The sequence below is a fragment of the Xyrauchen texanus genome, chromosome 9 (genome assembly GCF_025860055.1).
Source record: "Xyrauchen texanus isolate HMW12.3.18 chromosome 9, RBS_HiC_50CHRs, whole genome shotgun sequence".
NCBI classification, from domain to species: domain Eukaryota; kingdom Metazoa; phylum Chordata; class Actinopteri; order Cypriniformes; family Catostomidae; genus Xyrauchen; species Xyrauchen texanus.
In genome coordinates, this window is record NC_068284.1 from 9,860,995 (window position 1) to 9,884,493 (window position 23,499).

At 37.6% G+C, this 23,499-nt stretch overlaps 1 protein-coding gene across 2 annotated transcripts in view; it reads left to right on the forward strand.

Annotated features, from left to right (window-relative positions):
- The first annotated feature begins 480 nt into the window (after positions 1 to 480).
- The window catches only part of LOC127649785 (rho-associated protein kinase 1-like), a 90,018-nt gene continuing 66,999 nt past the window's right edge, over positions 481 to 23,499 (forward strand). For both annotated transcript variants that reach the window (XM_052135017.1, XM_052135018.1), the window contains exon 1: positions 481 to 1,321. In XM_052135017.1, the coding sequence (XP_051990977.1) occupies positions 1,229 to 1,321 (93 nt within the window). In that variant the 5' untranslated portion in view covers positions 481 to 1,228. The remainder of the gene's footprint in view (positions 1,322 to 23,499) is intronic.

Here is a 23,499-nt window from a genome sequence, read left to right on the forward strand (position 1 = left end):
CACATTATAGCACATTATGATGCATATTTTTGAGGTGTGTAAAAATATTACTGAAGTGTTTCACGTCAGGGGGGCACACTCTTATAAAGCGGCATGCCTCCATCCTTTGAATTGTAACCCTAACCATAAACCTAAACCTATACTTTGAATTTTTGCTATTGTGAAGGCGTAACTCATGAATATTAATTATGTAAATTAAAGTTGGCCGAAACAACTACTTAATTAGCTAAAACGAGACGGATTTTGAATTAACAAATGCTACTGGTGAATGCTTGTCTTATGAATATTAATACGGAAACATAACTTTACGCGCCAGGAAGATCAAAACGCAGCGGCACGTCTGTCTAATTAATATTCATGAGCTAAACGTCTACCATAGTAGGATTCGTGATTTTGCATCCTGTAAGCGCAACGGAGGTTGTGCACATGCGCAGTTAGCGAGATTTCGAAGTTGACTCTTCGTGGTGTTTCAACAGGAAGGCGGACATGTTGGTCAGGCAGTGGGAGAAAATCGGGCACCTCGTTTTTTTGTTTTTGTTTTTTAAACTAGCACCGATTAAAGCCTGATTTATGCGTATTGTTACAACCTCATGGATTACATGCTCTTTGGGAAACTTAAAGCTGTCCTGCGGACCACTAGAGATTAAACGCAGAAGGATTTACCAAAGCTCGTTTTAACCAGGATCGTGTTTTTACTGATCGAAATTTGCAAGGCGAAATTTTTTTCGCCACTTCTTTGCAGCTGTCAGACTCGTTTGGCCTGGCACTCATTTATATGGACACAGGCCTGGAGAAACGAACTTCATGTGGCCGCATACTAACATTGCAACACTTATTTTATCACGCACTTGTGCGTAAATGTGATCAACTTGTATGTTTTTAAGACTTCTGATCCCCTCATTCCTCCTGAAGCTAAATTAGCTTAGCACAGTATAATCTGTTGCTGCTACTTTTTGTGTTTGTTTGCTAAATTGTCATGGACTAATCCAGACATCTCGTTATGTTGTTGTTGTTTTGATTTTTCTTGAAAATGTGGCTTTTTATCAACTCTCGGTCTTTTATACGTTTCAGCGAGAGTGATAACAAGGCTGTAAGACACAAAACGTTGCTTTGATAAGACTAGTGTTTATTGCTTTGTGAGGGCAGAGGAAGTTAGCGAGCTAACTCGCTAAATTTAGCCGGATAAACTCATATCTCTTGAATTAAACTCATCCGACAAGTAATCAACATGTCTGCTGGAGAAAGTTTGACAGCTCGTTTCGAGAAGATCGATGCCATGCTGAAGGATCCCAAATCAGAGATCAACACAGACTGTCTGCTGGTAAGTGTTATACGTTTTATTGAGAAGATATGATTCGTTTTACTAGACATTTTATCTGTTAAATTGCTTGCCAAAATCAACACAACCCTACATAAATGTGAAATGCACAGCATTGTAGGATACCGTATACAAAACAACTCAGAAACAGAATCGTACTTGATCTTATTGGCCATTCAATTGAACATACACGAACGAATTACTAATTATAGGTCCCATCTTGTCCAAAACAATTGACACTACACGACTTGTTACAGGTTCAACCCCCCTTGTAACAACCAGGTTTGAACCCACAGCCTTTCAGTTGCCAGCCAGGGCCTTTTACCACTAGGCTTCACTAGCCTAATCCACTGCTTAGCAATTAACTTAAATATGATCTGTATTTGCATTAAGTGTTTGCTTGTTTTACCTCAATGAAGTGACTGTACACACAGTGCGAATGTTTAGTAATATCAAGTTCATAACTCAATATCCAGTGTAATTTTATGTTGCTGTGATACTAACTTGCAAAGCAATTCATTTGATCTGATTCATTCAATGCCTTCAAGGCTGTTGCACACATGAGCACATAGATAGGTTTGTTTTATTGAAAAGTTGTGGTCTTAAATGTCTCGCTGAATTAAAGGGGATGAAGTATCAAATCCGAACATAACTGCATGTTTTCAAACTGAACTTTCAGAGACTGGCATTGATGCCACTATTATACTTGACTTTGACAACTACTACATCTACTGTTGTAGATTTGTACAAGCAATGCCCAGGAATGTCTAACACCTAATATCAGACATTTAAAACTGTAATTATTTTGTTGACTGTTATGGCCTGTTAAGTCAATGAATTTCAGGAACAGTATGCATAATAAAAAGAGACAGTTAAATTCTGACAATAGGGATGCACCGATTGAGGCAGGATGCGAAGGGATGCCATCCCCCTTGTTGAGAGAAATGGCAAAAATAATAAAACTATCATCACCTTTAGATCGAAGCTGGATTGTATAGCAGTAATATGCATTAAATGAAACAATAACGATCAAATAATATCGCTAAATTATTTGAAAGTATATGATCAAATAATTGATAATTAGGGATGCTGCAATCGGTTGGCCACCGATCGGTATCGGACGATATTAACTTCCTATGACTCGATTGATCGTCCACCGATTAGTATCGGTCGATATTTACTTCCTATGACTCGATCGATCGGCCACCGACTAGTATTGGTCGATATTTACTTCCTATGACTCGATCGATTGGCCACCGATTAGTATCAGTCGATATTTACTTCCTATGACTCGATCGATTGGCCACCGATTAGTATCAGTCGATATTTACTTCCTATGACTCGATCGATCGGCCGATATACTCTTCATATGACTCGATTGGTATCTATGGCTGGGAATTGCCGCAGACCACCCAATTCGATATTACAATGATATTTCCTAGCCGATTCGATATGTAGTGCATTATTGCAATTGTGTAAGTATTGCCATTGGATGTTCTGATACAAAAACTCTGGGGGCATGACATGTAGCCTAGTTTACGGCATCCAAAGGTTTGATTAACCAATTTACAACTAAGCTATTTATTAAAGCAGTGTCAGACAGAATCTGCAGAATGACTCCTGACAAATACTCTCAACAACATCTCATATCATTTTTTGGATTATGCATAATTACAGGAACAATGATCACAGCACAAGATTTTGACATTTGACAGTGAACATATGGCGCTTGATGGCTGTAGCAGCGGTGCATTAAAGGACTAAATGTAAATGTAAATAATTAAAGTGACAAAACATCTCGGAGAGAAAACCTTGTTAATGTGGAACTCTGCACAAGTATAGCTTAATATATTTATTTATAAATCATTGTAGCATTAAGATAAACATGTATTTTTTTTATTAAATATAAACAAATTTCATCATGGAGTCGATTTTAAAATTGTTTGGCTCAAGAATCGCGATTTGTAACAGAATAGATTTTTTTCCCCAGCCCTATCTGTATCGGCCGATATTCACTTCCTATGACTCAATTGGTATCAGCCAATTTTTAATTCCTATGACTCGATCAATCGGCCACTGATCGGTGTCGGATGATATACACTTCTTATAACTCGATCTGTAATGGCCGATATCCACTTCCTTTGACTTGATAGGTATTGGAGGATATTCACTTCCTATGACTCAATCGATTGGCCACAGATCAGTTTCCGACGATATCCACTTCTTATGACTCATTCGCTATTGGCCGATATTTACTTCCTATAACTCGATCGGTATTTGCCGGTATTCACTTGCTATGACTCAATCGATCGGCCACCTATCAGTTTCGGCATACATTTACTTCCTATGACTTGATCGATAGGCCACTGATCGGGATCGGACGATATGTGCTTCTTATGACTTGTTCAGTATTGGCCAATATTTACTTCCTATGACTCGATCGGTATCGGACGACATTCACTTCCTATGACTCGATCGGTTTCGCCCCATATTCACTTTCTATGGATCGATCGGCCACCGAACTGTTTTGGATGATATACACTTCTTATGACATCAGCCACCGATTGGTATCGTTCACCATTTGGCAAAACGCATAATCCGATCGCCCATGTCCCAAAAGATGCACGACTCCTTTAAGTCTTGTCATCACATGTGTGTGGGGGACACTGGCCGAATGTTGTAAGACAACAAACTTGATTCTGTAGTTAAGAACGATGCAGTGTGAGTGGTGTGGCGGAAATAAAAAGCTTATGTACAGTATATGGCATTTCACATGCGACACTGCAAAGGTTAACCGCTGTGTGCTGTGAAACTGTCTTTATTATCATCCCATAGGTATCATAATAATAATAACACAGGTTACAAGATGAGTTATAATTCAAAAATCTTTATGAAATAGCGCTCGAGCAAATGGCATCACCATTAGCAACTCTTCAGTTCACTCACGTGCTCTTCCTCTGCTCTCTTTTTATTTCTTACCTCACGAAACTTAAAGTTCCAATGAGAATAACTGAAAGAGGAACTAATATTACCAACAACGAACAAAATGAAAAGGCAGCAGAAAGCTTACATATAACCAGTTATGACCGAGCTGCTGAAAAATAGGTTAGGGATCGGTATCTGTATCGTACCATTAGATGACAAGAAAATTATTTATTTTATTGGTTGTGAAAATCCTGATCGGGGCATACATACTGGTAATTAATTGCATTGTTTGTAAACAATAATCTGATGTCCGATTTGCACAGATTTCTGTAAGTATATTGCATTTAATGGCCAATATATCAGTCTATCACTAATTCTAATATATTTTTGTCTAATATTCAGTATATCTTATGTATTGAATTATGAAACATTGTGGTGACTTGTTGGGGCCTATTTTTCTTCCACTTGTATCTACTAGGAACATTTGTGTTTAGGTTTTGCCACCTTGTTTCAAACCACTGATAATTTATTACACAACATAGAAATACATTTAAATAAAGGCTTTTTCTGTTTTTCTCAATTATAATCAAAACTCTGAAAGAAGAAGCACATAACTCAATTAAATGAATTCTGAATAGCCTCCTGTCAGGCTCACATTAAATTGGTAGAATACATTTTCTGAATGTTTTTATCTCACAATAGCAGAATTCTGAATAATGAAGTTTGAATTTAAAATAGCCTACCCCATACTTGTCATATTCCTTGCTGTATCAAATTTTAGGGTGAGTAATCAAATTATTGATAAATGTTTTAATGGTAGTTTCACCTTATGAAATTCTTGCAGTGCAAATCCTGCAAATTGCAACTCTGCTGTCAGTAGCTATGTTTCCAAGTTGTGAATTTAATTTACGTGAAAAACCATATTATTGCAAAAACAATGTGTGATTAAAGCCGGGTTTTCATCCAAGGGTGTTCAAAAGGATGAAATCGTCACTTCCGGAGAAATTGTAGCTGGCTAATATGATATCATTGTGTATCGAGCAAGACAGCACTGACAATGCAATACAGCTACCAACTGAACGCAACAACAACTCCGACATCAACACGATTGCTGTTTATTTATGCACTATTTAGTTAAATGTTTTTTCATTATCCATAGCGCTGTCACATCCGCTTATGATTTGACACGGGCAAGAAAGTGTTTCTTCTTCTTGTAATGTTTATTGGTGGATGCATTTCAGCTTACTGAGCTGGAGTGTGGAGCGTCACAAAAAAAATATTTCGGTGGAGTCAAACATCTGCTGAAGATGATGAAATTGGCAAAATGTCATAAAACAAAATAGATCACACCATATAGGATTAAATCCTAAACTGAGTATACTTCTTGAACTTCAAATTAAAAGGTATCTTACTCAGTGGAGGTTACTTGTAAATGAACAAGTTATGTCTACATTTATTCTTGAGGTCTAGCAAACATGTTTAGCGCATTTCCTTCCCCATTAATGGTATGAAATGTATATCGTGATAAAAACTGATATTGAACGATATGAAAATAAATATGCCAAAAACATTGTTACGATATTTATTTTGATATTGTTTTATATCGATACGCATCACAAAACCCCTTTTGATTGACTGGAAATAAATGGACCGGATCATCAGCTGTTTATAAACAATCGGTCCGATTTGTCCAGATAATAGCTTTATAGCGACCGATACCAAACTGGTACATGGCTGATACATCGGTGTGTATGTGCAATTGGACCATATGCATTCTTCAAGAACATTCCTATAATTGGTTAACTGAAATGGGGTTTTAAGTTCCTTATTTACTTAAACTGGTGGCCAAAAGTTTGGAATAATGTTAATAATAATACATATGGAAAGAAATTGGTACTTTTATTCACCAAAGTGGCATTCAGCTGATCACAATGTATTGTCAGGACATTAATAACGTGAAAAATTACTATTACAATTTGAATTTTGTTTTCGCAATTTCTTAAACTAAAAAGATTTTTCATCAAAACATCCTCCACGTGCAGCAATGACAGCTTTGCAGATCCTGAGTCTTCTCTTTGCTGTTGTACATGAAATTGGGATTTAGCGGGTAGAATTCAATGAAGCTGTCAGCTGAGGACCTGTGTGGTGTCTATTTCTCAAACTAGAGATTCTGATGTACTTATCCTCTTGTTTAGTTGTACATCTGGCCTTCCACATCTCTTTCTGACCTTGTTAGAGCCAGTTGTCCTTTGACTTTGAAAACTGTAGTGAACACCTTTGTATGAAATCTTTAGTTTTTTGGCAATTTCTAGCATTGTATAGCCTTCATTCATCAAAACAGCGATAGACTGATGAGTTTCTAGAGGAAGCGGTTTCTTTTTTGCCATTTTTTTTTTTACCTAACATTGACCTTAAGGCATGCCAGTCTATTGCATACTGTGGCAACTCAAAACAAAGACAATGTTAAGCTTAATTTAATTAACCAAATAGCTTTCAGCAGTGTTTGATGTAACGGCAAGTGATTTTCTAGTACCAAATTAGCAATTTAACATGATTACTCAGGAATAAGGTGTCTGATTGATGGCTGCTGGAAATGGGGCTTGTCAAGATTTGATCAAATATATATATTTTTTTAAATAGTGTTGGTGCTGTTTTTTTTTGGTTTTTTTCATCAGTAATGTCCTAATTCTACTTTGTGATCAGTTGAATGCCACTTTGGTGAATTAAAGTACCAATTTTCTTCCAAAACAGCAACATCTGTACATTATTTCAATCCTTTGGCCACCAGTGTAAATATACACTGAAATATTTTCCTTATATGCCTGTTCTGACAATCTCAGATAGCCAAAACATTGGCTATTTGGACTAGGCTCTATCACTAGGCTAAGTCTAATATAGTACTATGCTAACTTGTTTGATAGAATTATGAAACATTGCAGTGAACTTTGTAGGCCTATTCATTTTCTTTAACTTATCGTAGGCCTCTATCAACATAAAACCATTCATCCCAGTCCTAAATCAGAATCCAAATTCATGTCTTATGGCCATGTGGTTTGCTCCAAAGCTTTTAAAACAAATTCCAGTTACTCATCATTTATCATTACATGCAATATATAGTATGCAGAATATACAAGACACAATATACAATATGCAGTTCAGTAATGCACAGTAGACATTCAGCAGCAGAATACACAATTGGAGTATGTAATGGTGTAGGTGGAACTGTAGTGAGCAGACTAAATAGAGTAGGCTGTATTGAGTCTAGCAGCAATAAATGAATGAGTAAACAAGTGAAAGAATGAAGAAATATATTTGATGCAACACACAGCAAATGATGCATGCAAGCCTGTCATCCATTGTAGTATTGAGTTTTAAATCAGAACCGAAATCAGTTTGAGATAACTTAATAGAATGTGACATTACTGTTGATTTTGGCATTTTTTATGTGTAGAATTCGCAGTTTGCCTATATCTAACATTTGACTGACTGAAATGTTTGGTTGACTAAAATGCTCTTTCTCAAAGTTTCTTATGGTACTTTTACTCAAAATATGCTTTGCCATGCATTGTTTGGGAGCTTGGAGACTCACAGGAAAAGACAAGGAACAGTAACCCATTATTGGGTTACTGCAGTGTCTTCTAAATCTGTAGCTTTGGACTGATGGATTTATAGAAAGATCCTGTTCAAACTATTGTGTATTATATGGCACAAGTGATTATGATCAATTCCGTAACCTCCTAGTTACACAGCCTTTGTATAGACCTAAGCCTTGTGTTTACTTGCGCAAAGAGTAAGAGTAGAGGCACTTTTGTTTTATTCATCTGAAGCTTTCCCTCACCTCTGGCCTGTTCTTACCTGTCTTTTCCATGTGTATCAACTCACCTGTCCCTGCATCCGCCTGTGATACTTCCTGTTACAGAGGTAGCTCGAGATATGACTTGTCTAATAAAGCTGCAGTGTGCAGAGATTCTAGAACTGCATGTACCGCAGGGCAAAGGGCCGATCAAACCCACTGTGTTCTTGGAGAGTTTGTGACAGTTTCTCGCGGTACACTGGGGATGACTCTATTCCCTGGACCAAATGACCTGCATCAGTGTTTCCAGCCTCTTATATTTTCCTCAGACTTTACATTCCTGGAGGAATGTGTTAGGAAAGACATTTTCATACAGAATATTTTATTTCCACAAACTGACCTAATTTAAATTTTTGTAACCCAGGAATCCTTTTAAAAGTGTGTTTTCAAGTGTTGGTAAAATTAAACAAAGTTATACAATTACATTATAGTTTTTATACTAAATAATTATAAATAATATGATATATAAATAAAATGAGTAAAATAGTAATAATCTAAAAAAGAAAAAAAATGTAGATAATAAAAATAATTTATTTGTAAATACAATAATTTGCATAAATGAAAATAATAATAATAATGTATATATAAACTCAGCAAAAAAATAAACATCCTCTCAGATTCAACTGCTTTTATTTTCAGCAAATTTAGCATGTGTAAATTTGTGTCCTGAAAAAGGGACATTTCTTTTTTTGCTGAGTTAAATAATATGCACACACACACACACACACACACACACACACACACACACACACACACACACACCGATTAGCCACAACATTAAAACCACCTGCCTAATGTAGATCCACCTCGTGCTGCCAAAACAGGTCTGACCCATCGATGCATGGACTCCACAAGACCTCTGAAGGTGTCCTGTGGTATCTGGCAATAAGACGTTAGCAGCAGATCCTTTAATTCCTGTAAGTTGCAAGTTGCAAATCCACATGAATGCCGGGACCCAAGGTTTCCCAGCAGAACATTTTCCAGAGCATCACGCTGCCTCCGCTTGCCTGCCATCTTCCCATAGTGCATCCTGCTGCCATCTCTTCCCCAGGTAAACGGCGCACAAGCTTTCGGTGGTGAACAGGGTTCAGCATGGGCAGTCTGACCGGTCTGTGGCTATGTAGCCCCATACTCATCAAGCTGTGATGCACTGTGTGTTCCAACACGTTTCTGTCATGGCCAGCATTAAGTTGTGTAAGTCCTGTGCTACAGGAGCTCTTCTGTGGGATAGAACCATACAGGCTAGCCTTTGCTCCCCACGAGCATAAATGGTCCTTGGGCGCTGTCGCCGGTTCACCGGTTGTCCTTGATTGGACCAATTTTGGTAGGTACTAACCACTGCCTACCAGAAACACCCCACAAGACCTGCCATTTTAGAGTTTAGCCATCAAAATGTGGCCTTTATCAAAGTTGCTCAGATCCTTACGCTTGCCCATTTGTCCTGATTCCAACACATGAAATTCAAGAACTGATTGTTCACTTGCTGCCTAATATATCCCACCCAATGACAGGTGCCATTGTTATGAGCAGAATGTTATTCCCTTCACATGTCAGTGGTTTTAATGTTGTGGCTGATCAGTGTGTGTGTATATATATATATATATATATATATATATATACACACACAGTGGGTACGGAAAGTATTCAGACCCCCTTAAATTTTTCACTCTTTGTTATATTGCAGCCATTTGCTAAAATCATTTAAGTTCATTTTTTTTCCTCATTATTGTACACACAGCACCCCATATTGACAGAAAAACACAGAATTGTTGACATTTTTGCACATTTATTAAAAAGAAAAACTGAAATATCACATGGTCCTAAGTATTCAGACCCTTTGTTCAGTATTTAGTAGAAGCACCCTTTTGATCTAATACAGCCATGAGTCTTTTTGGGAAAGATGCAACAAGTTTTTCACATCTGGATTTGGGTATCCTCTGCCAATCCTCCTTGCAGATCCTCTCCAGTTCTGTCAGGTTGGATGGTAAACGTTGGTGGACAGCCATTTTCAGGTCTCTCCAGAGATGCTCAATTGGGTTTAAGTCAGGGCTCTGGCTGGGCCATTCAAGAACAGTCACGGAGTTGTTGTGAAGCCACTCCTTCGTTATTTTAGCGGTGTGCTTAGGGTCATTGTCTTGTTGGAAGGTGAACCTTCGGCCCAGTCTGAGGTCCAGAGCACTCTGGAGAAGGTTTTCAGTCCAGGATATCCCTGTACTTGGCCGCATTCATCTTTCCCTCGATTGCAACCAGTCGTCCTGTCCTGCAGCTGAAAAACACCCCCACAGCATGATGCTGCCACCACCATGCTTCACTGTTGAGACTGTATTGGACAGGTGATGAGCAGTGCCTGGTTTTCTCCACACATACCGCTTAGAATTAAGGCCAAAAAGTTCTATCTTGGTCTCATCAGACCAGAGAATCTTATTTATCACCATCTTGGAGTCCTTCAGGTGTTTTTTTAGCAAACTCCATGCAGGCTTTCATGTGTCTTGCCACTCTGCCATAAAGCCCCGACTGGTGGATGGCTGCAGTGATGGTTGACTTACTACAACTTTCTCCCATCTCCCGACTGCATCTCTGGAGCTCAGCCACAGTGATCTTTGGGTTCTTCTTTACCTCTCTCACCAAGGCTCTTCTCCCCCGATAGCTCAGTTTGGCCGGACGGCCAGCTCTAGGAAGGGTTCTGGTCGTCCCAAACGTCTTCCATTTAAGGATTATGGAGGCCACTGTGCTCTTATGAACCTTAAGGGCAGCAGAAATTTTTTTGTAACCTTGGCCAGATCTGTGCCTTGCCACAATTCTGTCTCTGAGCTCTTCAGGCAGTTCCTTTGACCTCATGATTCTCATTTGCTCTGACATGCACTGTGAGCTGTAAGGTCTTATATAGACAGGTGTGTGGCTTTCCTAATCAAGTCCAATCAGTATAATCAAACACAGCTGGACTCAATTGAAGGTGTAGAACCATCTCAAGGATGATCAGAAGAAATGGACAGAGTTAAATATTTGAGTGTCACAGCAAAGGTTCTGAATACTTAGGACCATGTGATATTTCAGTTTTTCTTTTTTAATAAATGTGCAAAAATGTCAACAATTCTGTGTTTTTCTGTCAATATGTGTGTACAATAAAAAATGAACTTAAATGATTTTAGCAAATGGCTGCAATATAACAAAGAGTGAAAAATTTAAGGGGTCTGAATAATTTCAGTACCCACTGTGTGTATATATATATATATATATATATATATATATATATATATATATATATATATATATATATACACACACACAGTACCTTGCAAAAGTATTCAGACCCCTGACCAATTATCTCATATTATGAATTACAAATGGTGCAATAAAATGTCATTCTGTTTGATATATTATTTTAAAACACTGGAACTCAAAATTAATTATTTAGTTAGTTGAATTTGGTTTTATGTTGGGAAATATAAAAACAAAATAAAAAAAACTGAAAATTGATTTGATTTGAAATGTCTTGCTTGCACAAGTATTTAACTCATGTGCTTTGGAAGCTGCCAGGTTAGACATTGCCCTAATGAGGACACAATTAATTTACCATTGGCATCTACCTGTGAATCATTAAAGTTGAAATCACATTTTCTGGTTAAAAAAACCCATTGTTGAAGTATTATTGGTCAGGCTGTGAATCTGAAGGAAAATGAAGACCAAAGAGCATTCCACAGAAGTTAGAGATAAAGTAATACAAATGCATAGACTAGGGAAATGGTACAAAATAATATAAAAATGTTTGGATATCCCAGTGAGCACAGTTGGATCAATAATCAGGAAGTGGAAGCTGCACCACCCCACCCAGGCACTGCCAAAAAAGGCTGTCCCTCAAAACTCAGCGCTCTAACAAAAAGGAGACTTGTGAGAGAAACCACAGAAGGGCCAACAATCACTTTGAGGGAGCTACAGAGTTCAGTGGCTGGGAGTGGAGTAATGGTGCACCAGTCAACCATATCAAGAGCATTGCATAACGCTGGCCTTTATGGGAGGGTGGCAAGAAAAAGCCATCACTCAAAAAGTACAATCTGAAAGCACGTCAGGAGTTTGCCAGAAAGCCTGTGAGTGACCCAGCCGTGATGTGGGAGAAGGTTTTGTGGTCAGATGAGACCAAGAAAAAGCTTTTTGGCCAAAACTCAAAGTGCTATTTGTTGTGCAAACCTAACACTTCCTATGCCTCAAGACAAGATGGTGGTGGCAGCATCATGCTGTGGGGATACTTCTCCTCAGCAGGGACTGGGCATCTTGTTAGAATTGAAGAAAGAATGGATGGAGCAAAATATAGGGAAATACTGCAAGAGAACCTGCTTCAGTCTGCTAAAAAACTGAAGCTTGGGAGGAAATTCACCTTTCAGCATGACAATGATCCCAAGCACAAGGCCAAAGCAACATTGAAGCGGCTCAAGAAAAAAAAGATAAATGTCCTACAGTGGCCCAGTCAAAGTTCTGATCTCAATCCCATTTAGACACATAACCAACCTGATCAACCTGGATTGAATGAGAAGAATGGTCCAAAATCAAAATCACCCCAAAAGACTTAAACCAGTTATTGCAACAAAAGGTGGCTCGACCAAATATTAATGTGTGGGGGTTGAATAATTATGCAAGCAAGATATATATATATTTTTTTTTCATAAAAAATATTTCCCAACAAAAACACAATGTCAACTTACAATAATTGATTTTGAGTTTCAGTGTTTTAAAATAAAATATCAATCAGAATAAAATTTCAGTATACCATTTTTAATTCGGTAATATGAGAGAATTGGTCAGGGGTCTGAATGCATTTAGCTAGGCACTGTATATATTTGAGTTGCAAAATTTTGGCTTTGATACGATACCAGCTCTGGTACCTCTGTATCGATACTAACTCGATACTTATGCAACAAATGTATAAAAAACGCAGATTTTTGATGAAAATACACAGAAACTTCTTTTTTAAATGAACTGCATAAAGTTTTATAGATACAAATTATGACTTTTTAAATTTTTCTGGATTCCATGTTAAATGTTTTAATAAAAGTTATGATCAAATTGTATTTAATTAAATACATACTGAACAGCTTTAATCAAATTAAGATCACAATATTCTTCATTCTGATGGTTGTTGTGAACATTAACTGAAGCTCCTGAACTGTATCTGCATGATTTTATGCACTGCACTGCTGCCACACGATTGGCTGAATAGATAGTCGTATGGAGGATTGTTGGTGCCAGGCGCGCTGGTTTGAGTATTTCTGTAACTGCTGATATCCTGGAATTTTCACACATACCATGACAATGTTGTCAACAAACCCTAAAATGACTGTAAAAGTTATGATTTAAACAACTTTACAGCTCAAATAATACATGAGATTTAATAGAGTAATTCATATAACTGCCTTTTAACCCCTTCAAAAATTGTCCACGTTCACTTTCATTGTGTCTCATTGTAACCTGGATTTTAGTTTTTTTTTTTTAGAGTGAAGGAGGGACGAGTCAAAATATTTAATTATTTTTGTAATCAACATTATGCCACAAATGCTGTTGATTGAGCTTAACTTGTATTGAACCCAGAATATTCCTTTAATGTATTGTAAATATCTTTATATAAATATCTTTTACATTTTTTTCTCTGCTTTTTTTTGTGAACAGTTTGCTTAAAATGAATTTTTATTAATACATTTTTAATTCATTAAAATCGTTTGCTTATTGTCATGACGTGTCTATTTCGTCTCGTCTTCATTATCATTGATGAAATCAAAAAACCCTTCATCAATTCACATTTTAGTCAGTATTTTAGTTGGCGAGATTAACACTGTCTGTGATGTGGGGAAATAATTTTTTTTTTATTGCCATAATAGATAGAATACATTCTTTGTAATTCTCATTTATATCTCAGTAGGCCCTTTCACACATGCAACCAGTTAAATGACATGCAACCAGTTAAATGACAACAAAAATTGTTGGGTTGCCGTTATTGGTTAATTAACCACATGCTGTTCACACATGCAATGACTTTCCATCTTCCGTTTTGATGGTACCATTCATTCACACATCAGCACCAAATGCTGTTAATCTATGTGACGTTGTTTATTGGAAATGACATCTACTCGGCTGCGCTGGAAGTGTAGGCTTGTTTGAAAATGTGGTGAGGTATTATTTTGTATCTGAACATATGCAGTCGGTAATGTTGGGGATGTTTTAAATTTTTGGGCAAATGTGTTTACATTAATGCAGTTGCTCAAACTCAAAGACATTGTATGCAACAACTTCAAATAAGACTGCAGAAAAGCACCCACACAACATGATGCTGCCAACCCCATGCTTCACGGTTGGGATGGTGTTCTTCGGCTTGCAAGCCTCACCCTTTTTCCTCCAAACGTAACGATGGTTATTATGGCCAAACACTTACATTTTTGTTTCATTAGACCAGAGGATATTTCTCCAGAAAGTAAGATCTTTGTCCCCATGTGCACTTGCAAACTGTAGTATGGCTTTTTTCTGGCAGTTTTGGAGCAGTGGCTTCTTCCTTGTTGAGCAGCCTTTCAGGCTATGTCGATATAGGACAAATTTTGCTGTGGATATAGATACTTTTTTACCTGTTTCCTTAAGGATCTTAACCAGGTCCTTTGCTGTTGTTCTGAGATTGATTTGCACTTTTCGCACCTAACTACATTAATATCTAGGAGACAGATTGCGTCTCCTTCCTGAGCTGTATGATGGCTACGTGGTCCCATGGTGTTTATACTTGAGTACTATTGTTTGTACAGATGAATGTGGTACCTTCAGGCATTTGGAAATTGCTCCCAAGGATAAACCAGGCTTGTGGAGGGCCACAATTTTTTATGAGGTCTTGGAAGATTTATTTTGATTTTCCCATGATGTCAAGCAAAGAGGCACTGAGTTTGAAGGTAGGCTTTAAAATACATCCACTGGTACACCTCCAATTCAGTAGGAGGTTTGTGATCACTATCAAATGACGCTTTTCTCTTTTCAAGTGACTGTGATAATTGTTTTTCTTTATTCTGATTCATAGTCTCCACTGTTTTCAATCAAATTACTGTGTAATTGACAATTAAACATTAGATAAATATGCTTTACAATGTCACTCTTCCAGCCCATGTGATATTATCCATTCCATTTATGAGAATATATAGCCAAAAACTGGTCAGTTCCAGAGCTTGTCGGAGTGAGCGACCATAACCAAGGGGGCGGAGCTTAGTGACGTCAAAAAGCAAATTAACTGTTACATAATCAAATTTGACTGTAAGATGCCTCACGTAGAATTTTTGTCAACTAAGCATTTATTGACAAGATAACCAGACTACAAGTTGTTACATACTCCACCTGTACAGTGTTGCTGGTGTGTAAAGTTGTGCAAAGAAGCCTTTAGGGTATATGGTCAACTGAATAATCTTTAGCTTAAAAAAGTCTCACTCCTAGACCAGTCCTACACTGTACAACATACAGTACATCACCTGTCACTCCTGGAAAACACTTTGTCCCAGTCCTATAGTATTGTTCCTGAATAGAATATAAAATAATGTATCAGAGATGTTGAGAAATGGAGTATTTCACTCGCATTTGCCCCTAAAAATAGATATGTGCGAACTGGAAAAATTATTTACGAGCACAGTGTGCGATTAAAGATTACAAACGTAACCCCCCCTTTTAAGATATTTGTTTAAAAATGACAAAACCCACATTCCAAAAGCGGAGTTTTCTGTGATGACGCGGTCCATTCAGAGAGAGAAAGGTGAACAATGGAAAAAAGTATCGGTATAGGCGACATCGCATTTTATTTTAAGCGAAAAAGAGATGAGGAGAAAGGGGGATTCGCAAGGTTCAACTAATGAAGTCTCTTCAGAAGGTTTACCGGAGACGGCTAACGTTAGGGATGCTGAGAGCAAAGCTACCGTGACCACAGCTGTCACTTCAACGTCCACTGTAGGACTGGAGGGAGAACAGATTCAATGAAAATTGTCTCAAAATGTTCTCATGGCTAGAGTTCGATAACAACATCATGTTCTGCAAATATCGTAGAGGGCAGAAACAGGTGGGCATCTCGTCCTTGGTGTCAGGAAACACGCATCTAAAATAGTGATGGTCATTTGCGAACGATTCGGCTCGTGAACGTTGGGAGCCGGCTCGCATATCAGAATCTATTTATAAAAATATTTAAAAACAAATTAAGATACGAATAATCAAAAGATTTAAAAATAACGAAAAAAAGAATTAAATAATATAGGCCTAAATGCTCAAGCGCACACATTAGTTCTGACTGTCCGCTCAGACTAAAAGCCTCACCTGTTGTTCCTGTCAATCAGACACGCAGTGTCAACCAATGAACCAAAGATGCGTGAGGGAGGGCGGAGACAACTTATGTTGTTCAGATTGTATTTGATTTGTTACAGTTATATGCACTTTGTTTATATACATTGAAAAGTTATACTTTAAATGCACACGTGAAATAACATCCTAATTTTTACATTTATTTCGATTTGTGGGATGCTGCAATTTTGCAAATTATTATTTTTTTTTGATATGGTGCATTATTCTATTATCAGTACCGCCGCTACCTACATGCATACTGCGCAGTTTGCGTAGGGCATCAACTCCCTAGGGGGGTACCATCTTACCCTAGGATGGCACCAGAAAGGCCACCGGCTGCCCATACTCTTTCGCTATACGTTATTCAAGGACCCGAAAGCAGTTGCGGAACAGACAATCGCTTCACGCTCATATCACGCATCAATTTGGCCAGCGGTGGCCCTGTCTATTATGCTGTTCAGACTGTATTCGTTTTGATTGGTTAGATTTATATGCACTTTGTTTATATACAATAAGTTATACTTTAAATGCAAAATGTTTAATAGTATTATTTTTCTTAACAAATCAATGCATTTTTAAATACATTGTGGTTAAGGTAGAGTGTAATTACATTTAATAATTTAATTAGAATTGTTTTAACACCAGTTATGAAAAGAGCCGGAATGCCCATCGCTAATCTGAAAAGAGATAGTGTAGCGAAACATCTCGCGGCGGCATATCCAGTGCTCTGGATGAGACCGGAGAAACCATCAGGCTCTGTGTCAGCAGCCTTGAGGAGGCAAGTGCTGCAGTCTGAGGAGGAGAAGTGGAAGTAGCTGAAAATAAAGATAAACAGCACATACTTTATTGTGAAAGAAGAACCTTTCGTCAAATTTGGGCCGCTTATCAGACTCCACCACAAAAACTGAGTTTACATGAATCCCACATACGACAACGTGTGGAGATGATCGGTCAAATTGCTGACATAATGAGAGATTGCTGGCTGACCTCTAAGTATGCCAGACGTTCAACATACAAAAGCAGCTGGACAACTGATATCCTTTGATTTTAGTAGGCATGGGTTCAATATGTGATTTGGGAGGTATGTGCTGTTCCACAGATGTGTGTCCCTTAGTACACGCGCGCACACACACTCATACACACAGTATAAATATGTATGTAATAAATTGTTTGTTAATAAACTCAGTATTTAATTTTCACTGTGCTCCTAAATTTCTTTGTGTGCTCCTAAATATTTTCATTTAGGAGCGCATGTACTCCTTGGGAAAAAAGTTAGCGTAGAGCCCTGCATAAACAGTTTCATCGTTAAAATGTATATATTTGTTTAAGGGAAAGTGTATGTATTTTGATGCTGTAATTGTTCACAGTTTCTTTTAAGGTTTATACTGTGTGTGTGTATATATATATATATATATATCACACACACACACACACACACACACACACATTGGGGGCCAGAATTTGGAATAATGTTCAGATTTGGCTGTTTTGGAAGAAAATTGGTATTTTAATTCGCCAAAGTGACATTCATCTGATCACAAAGTGAGAGCAGAAAAACAAAAAGAAAAGGTTAGAGTGGGAAAAAGGCATTGGTCAACAGATAATTGGAAAAGAGTGTTTTGGATCTTAACCCCAAGCTTTTGTGGGATCAGCTAGACTGTAAGGTGTGAGAGGAGCCGATAAGACAGTCACATCTATGGCAAGTGCTACAGGAAGCGTGGGGTGAAATGTCACCTGAGTATCTGGACAAACTGACAGCTAGAATGTCAAGGATCTGTAAAACTGTCATTGCTGCATGTGGAGGATTTTTTGATAAGAACTCTTTGAAGTAGTTTAAGAAGTTCTGAACACTATACATTGTGATCAGCTGAATACCACTTTGGTGAACAAAAGTACCAATTTCTTTCCATAAGAGCAAAATCTGTACATTATTCTGAACTTTTATAGTTTGGAATAATGTTCAGATTATATATGTATACACACATACATATACATATACATATTTGTTTCCTGATACAATTCAGTTGTAGCGGCCCAGCGGGATTTTTGCCAGATTTTTTTCTCACCCTGAGGTTGTGTTCACTGAATAAAGACTTCCAGCTTTGTGTCACATAATTAGTAGAGAAACACCCTTCTGTGGTTTTGTCGGTGCTTGCTCAAGTAGTGTCTCAACTGTGATGTTGTCACTTGCACTTATGCAGGGAAGAACCACACCTTTGTAAGACTTTGAGGCTGTTGAAGCGATTTAGGTGTGATTTTGATGGCAGGTAAATGAAGCATGATAGATTCCACACGAAATGTTCTGGTTAATAGCTTATTAATTCTTCTAGCTGCAACCAGGTTTTGTATTTTATATAAATAGATCACCCAAAAATAACAATTCTCTCATCATTTCACATTTACTCACCCTCATGCAATCCCAGATGTGTATGACTTTCTTTTTTCTGATGAACACAAATAAAGGTTTTTGAAGAATATTTCAGCTCTGTAGGTCCATACAATGCTAGTGAATGGGGTCCAAAACCTTGAATCTCCAAAAAGCACATAAACGCAGCATCCATAATCCATAAGACTCCAGTGATTTCATGTCTTCTGAAGAGATCCAGTCAGTGTTGGGTGAGAACAGACCAAAATATAACTAGTTTTCACTATAAATCTTGACATCTGCAGTCTCCTTGGCGATCATGATTTTAAGTTTGATTAAACTAATCGACACCAAGTCCTTTTTTACCATAAATCTCCACTTTCACTTTTACATTCTTTCACATTTTCATAGTGAAAGTGGAGATTTATGGTAAAAAGGACTTAAATATTGATTTGTTTCTCACTTCTGAAGACAAGGATTTAACCACTTATGGATTATGGATTACTTTTATGCTACCTTATGTTGTTTTTGGAGCTTCAAAGTTCTGGTCACCATTTACTAGCAAAGTTGAAATATTCTTCTAAAAATCTTCATTTGTGTTCAGCAGACGAAAGTCATACACAACTGGGATGGCATGAGGGGGTGAGTAAATGATGAGAGAAGTTTAGGGGTCATAACATAAAGGCTAACTGTGTTTAGGCCTACTTTTATTCACTGTTCCTTTCTATCCCAGTGCCTATAAACGCAGTGCGTATATCAGAGCACAAACTGATCTGATTTCTGGACTTTTAGGCGAGTCAAGAGCATCGCAGATGCAGCGATAAAAAATGATCAATGATGAACCGATCGCTTACATTTTGAAGGTGTGATCTACTGATATCATCAGAGGGTCAAGGATTAGCTGGTTAGCATGGTCAGTTAAGCAAAAACGAGGCTTTTAGAATGCAGAAGTACTTAAGACACCACAACGGACAAAATATGATGTCATGCTAGACGGCATCTGGTTTTAATAATAAATCACAAATAGCAAATAATATTAAAGTGTATTGAAAATGTTAAAGGAATATTTCAGATTCAAAACAAGTTAAGCTCAATCAACAGCATTCCCTTACAAAAAAAATCTAGAGTTCTGGCAAACTAGCCGCAAATTTGCCTCTCATTATGTTAACATGCAAATTGTCTTGTGATTCACCGCAAATGTTTGCCAGAGGTTTGAAGCTCTTTACGGGTAGGGGTGTTCATGTAGCAAATCTTTGGCAACAATGGCCAATTTGCTATAAGTTTCTCTGTTTTTGCAAGGGTTTTTGGCATAATGTTGATAATCACAACAAATAATTGTGGCTTGTCCCTCCTTCACATGACTTCATCCTATGTGTATGAATTGAAAGTCAAAAAAACATGAAATTCACCATTCCCATGAAAATATACATATTTCCACAATATGTTGTAATACTAACCAAATGTGGTTATAAAGTGTGGTCAATGCAATACAGTTGTGACAAGGTGAACAGATACTGCCTCTTAAGGATATCATTCTTAAGTTGTCTATTAGACACGCAGACATAAACACTCGGCATACAAAACGTAATAATGGTGACACAATTTCAGTAGTCGGTACCGATACCAGTGAAATTTCATGTTCTCAATACCAAATTCGAGACAGCAAAAATATGCTAATATTATAATATGCTAGTGAACACACCTGATTAGTTATTTTTAATTGCTTAATTATTTGAATAATTATAGTTTAATAATGATTATTATTTTCCAGATCTTTCCAGAGCTCCTGTGAAGCACTGTCAAATCTATTGTTTTAAATGCGAAACAAGTAGAGCTGAGATTGAAGCGCAAATGCTGTAATTTAATTATGTAAATATATAGTTTACATGTGCTGCGTTGTTCACAATGGATTAGTGATCTGCTTTGTCATCTCAAACAGCGTGAATGATTCTCAATGTCTGTGAAGATTCTAGTGTTTGAGCGGTCGGGTTAGTACACAGTACGCAGCTCTTCCACACTTAAGATTGCAGCCTGTAGCGGTTTAATAAATACTACTAGGACATGTCACGATTTACATATGATGTAATTTTCCATGTCAGTGTACAAGGGTTTACAGAGCATGCATTAAAATAAGCCTGTGAGCATTTTAAAGCTATCATGTGCCAGTCATACTGCGTGCGCTCTGATAACGGATAGAGTCGGTGCTCGATTCTACCGGTACTGCAAAAACACTGGTATCAGTTTTTGGAACCTGATAAGAAGATAGGAAATTATTATGGAAATATATTTTTCGTTTTTTTATTATTTATTTGTATTATTATAAACATTACCATATTAGAAAACAGTATCTACCTTATTTTGTTAACCTGCATGTAGCATGTTCTGTCCGGCTAGACCCTTAAGCTTTTATTTTGGCAGAAGCTTTTATTATGGCAGAATACTTACATTTCTGTTTTTGGGAGAGTTGACAATGCTCTTTAATGCTCTTCTGTCCACAAAACCAGGTGTTATGACATTACATTTTATTTTGATAGGCCAAGCATATTTGGAAATACGCAATTAAGCAATAAGGCTTCAAAGGCCGTGCTATATTGTGTATATTGTCATATCATTGTTAGGCACGATGCGAAATGGAGTGCCTGGCTGCAACACCATTAGCTGTGACTAATTTCACAATATGGCACACCCTCGAGCCAGTCACCACATAATAAATATATTAAGGACACTAATATTCATTAAAACTTTATATTTTTCAAATAAAATCATTAAATGCCATCCTTCCACCAGAACATATATTGCTATGCAACAGGAATAACTGTCAGCTATGAGTGAATAAAGCACAGCTGTTGACCAATCAGCATCCAGGACAGGTCTGTTTTATAAATGTGCAGTTAGTGAATCTAGACTGCTGTAAATATAATGCACTCAGCTCATTAGTCTCAAGCATGCTTTTACATATGTGTAAATATTGTACTGAGAACAGATCTGAGTAGATGCAGTGAGCAGCATGTGCAAACAATTTTTTTATTAAATCGCAGCCTTTGCAGTTTGATTATTTGCACTACTTCATATCGCAATTTTGATTTTTATTTCTATTAATTGTTTCGCCCTATCTCAATGATTCATTTAATTCACTAGATTAACGATCTGTCGATGTATGAATCAAACTCCAAATGCGGAGAATTTCTGACTAGGTTTTTCCACCATTTCACTGTTCTATTTTGGTTACACACAAAATAGAACAGTGAAATCCATCACAACATTATAACTAGAGCTGCTTCCTAATAGTCATCAACATTAGTCTATGAGAAGAATCTTGGTCGACTAGGCTAAGTTTTGATTGGTCGGTTGGTCGCAAAAAAAAACTACACAGGAAACCGGTGAACACTGCAGGTTACCGCAGGTCTGACGCTAGGTGGTATTTTGGGGGTAATTTTCTTTTAGCAGGTTTAGGGTTAAGCCTACACAATATAGCAAGACACCTTGTTTCAAACTTTGGATTTTATGTTTTATTTATTTTAACTGAAGATTCAAATGAAACTGGAAAACAATTACGTGCAATTAAAATGTGTGTTGTTCAACGTTTTGAAAGATGGGTTTACAGCAGTTGTGATGAGCAACATCTCTTTGGCAAAGAACCTACTTCATCTGTGCATTCTCTACTGGTCGGGTATTTCGTTGTCTGGGAATATATATACAGTGGCATGCAAAAGTTTGGGCACCCCTGATCAAAATGTCTGTTGCTGTGAATATCCAAGCGAGTTAAAGATGGCCTGATCTCCAAAAGGCATAAAGTTAAAGATGACACATGTGTATAATATTTTAAGCAATATTACTTTTTTTTTAATTTCTATCTTTTACAGTTTCAAAATAACAAAAAAGAAAAGGGCCCGAAGCAAAGGTTTGGGTACCCTGCATGGACAGTATTTAGAAAAAAACCCTTTGGCAAGTATCCCAGGTTGTAAATGCTTTTTGTAGCCAGCGAAGTGTCTTTCAAATCTTGTTTGGGGGATTTTCACCCATTCTTCATTGCAAAAGGCTTCTGTTCTGTGAGATTCTTGGGCCGTCTTGCATGCACTGCTCTTGAGGTCTATCCACAGATTTTCGATGTTTAGGTCAGGGTACTGTGAGGGCCATGGCAAAACCTTCAGCTTGCGCCTCTTGAGGTAGTCCATTGTGGATTTTGAGGTGTGTTTAGGATCTTTATCCTGTTGTAGAAGCAATACTCTTTTCATGATGGTTTCAGAACAGAGGGTCCATTGATAGAGATCCCACTTGTGTTTCTCACAGACAAGCCCTTTTGAGAGGTGATGTGCCACAGTACAGTATGTCTAAATCGCTCTGCAAAGACATGTTCACAGGGAAAGAAGTGCTCTATTGTGCCTGGGAGTTGGTATAGGGAGTGTTTGCGTTGAGCTGCAACGACAGGGCCTAAATTTGGGTGCTCTTGAGTGTGAGGTGGCGATACAAAATGAGAGGCACAACCCTTAGGCCACTGGTACTCTGCTGGAAAGACATGATGTGGTTGACTCCGTGGAAACATTAATGTTCCGATGGCTGGAAAGTGCTTCCACAGATTTTTTCCCCCAAGGTTTAAAGAAATGTAATTACCATGTCAGAAGCTGAAGCAAGGAGCTAGCAAGTGAACATTACAAGTGTAAGTTTGCTTAACTTTGTCTAACTGTCTGCTTGCTGTAAGCC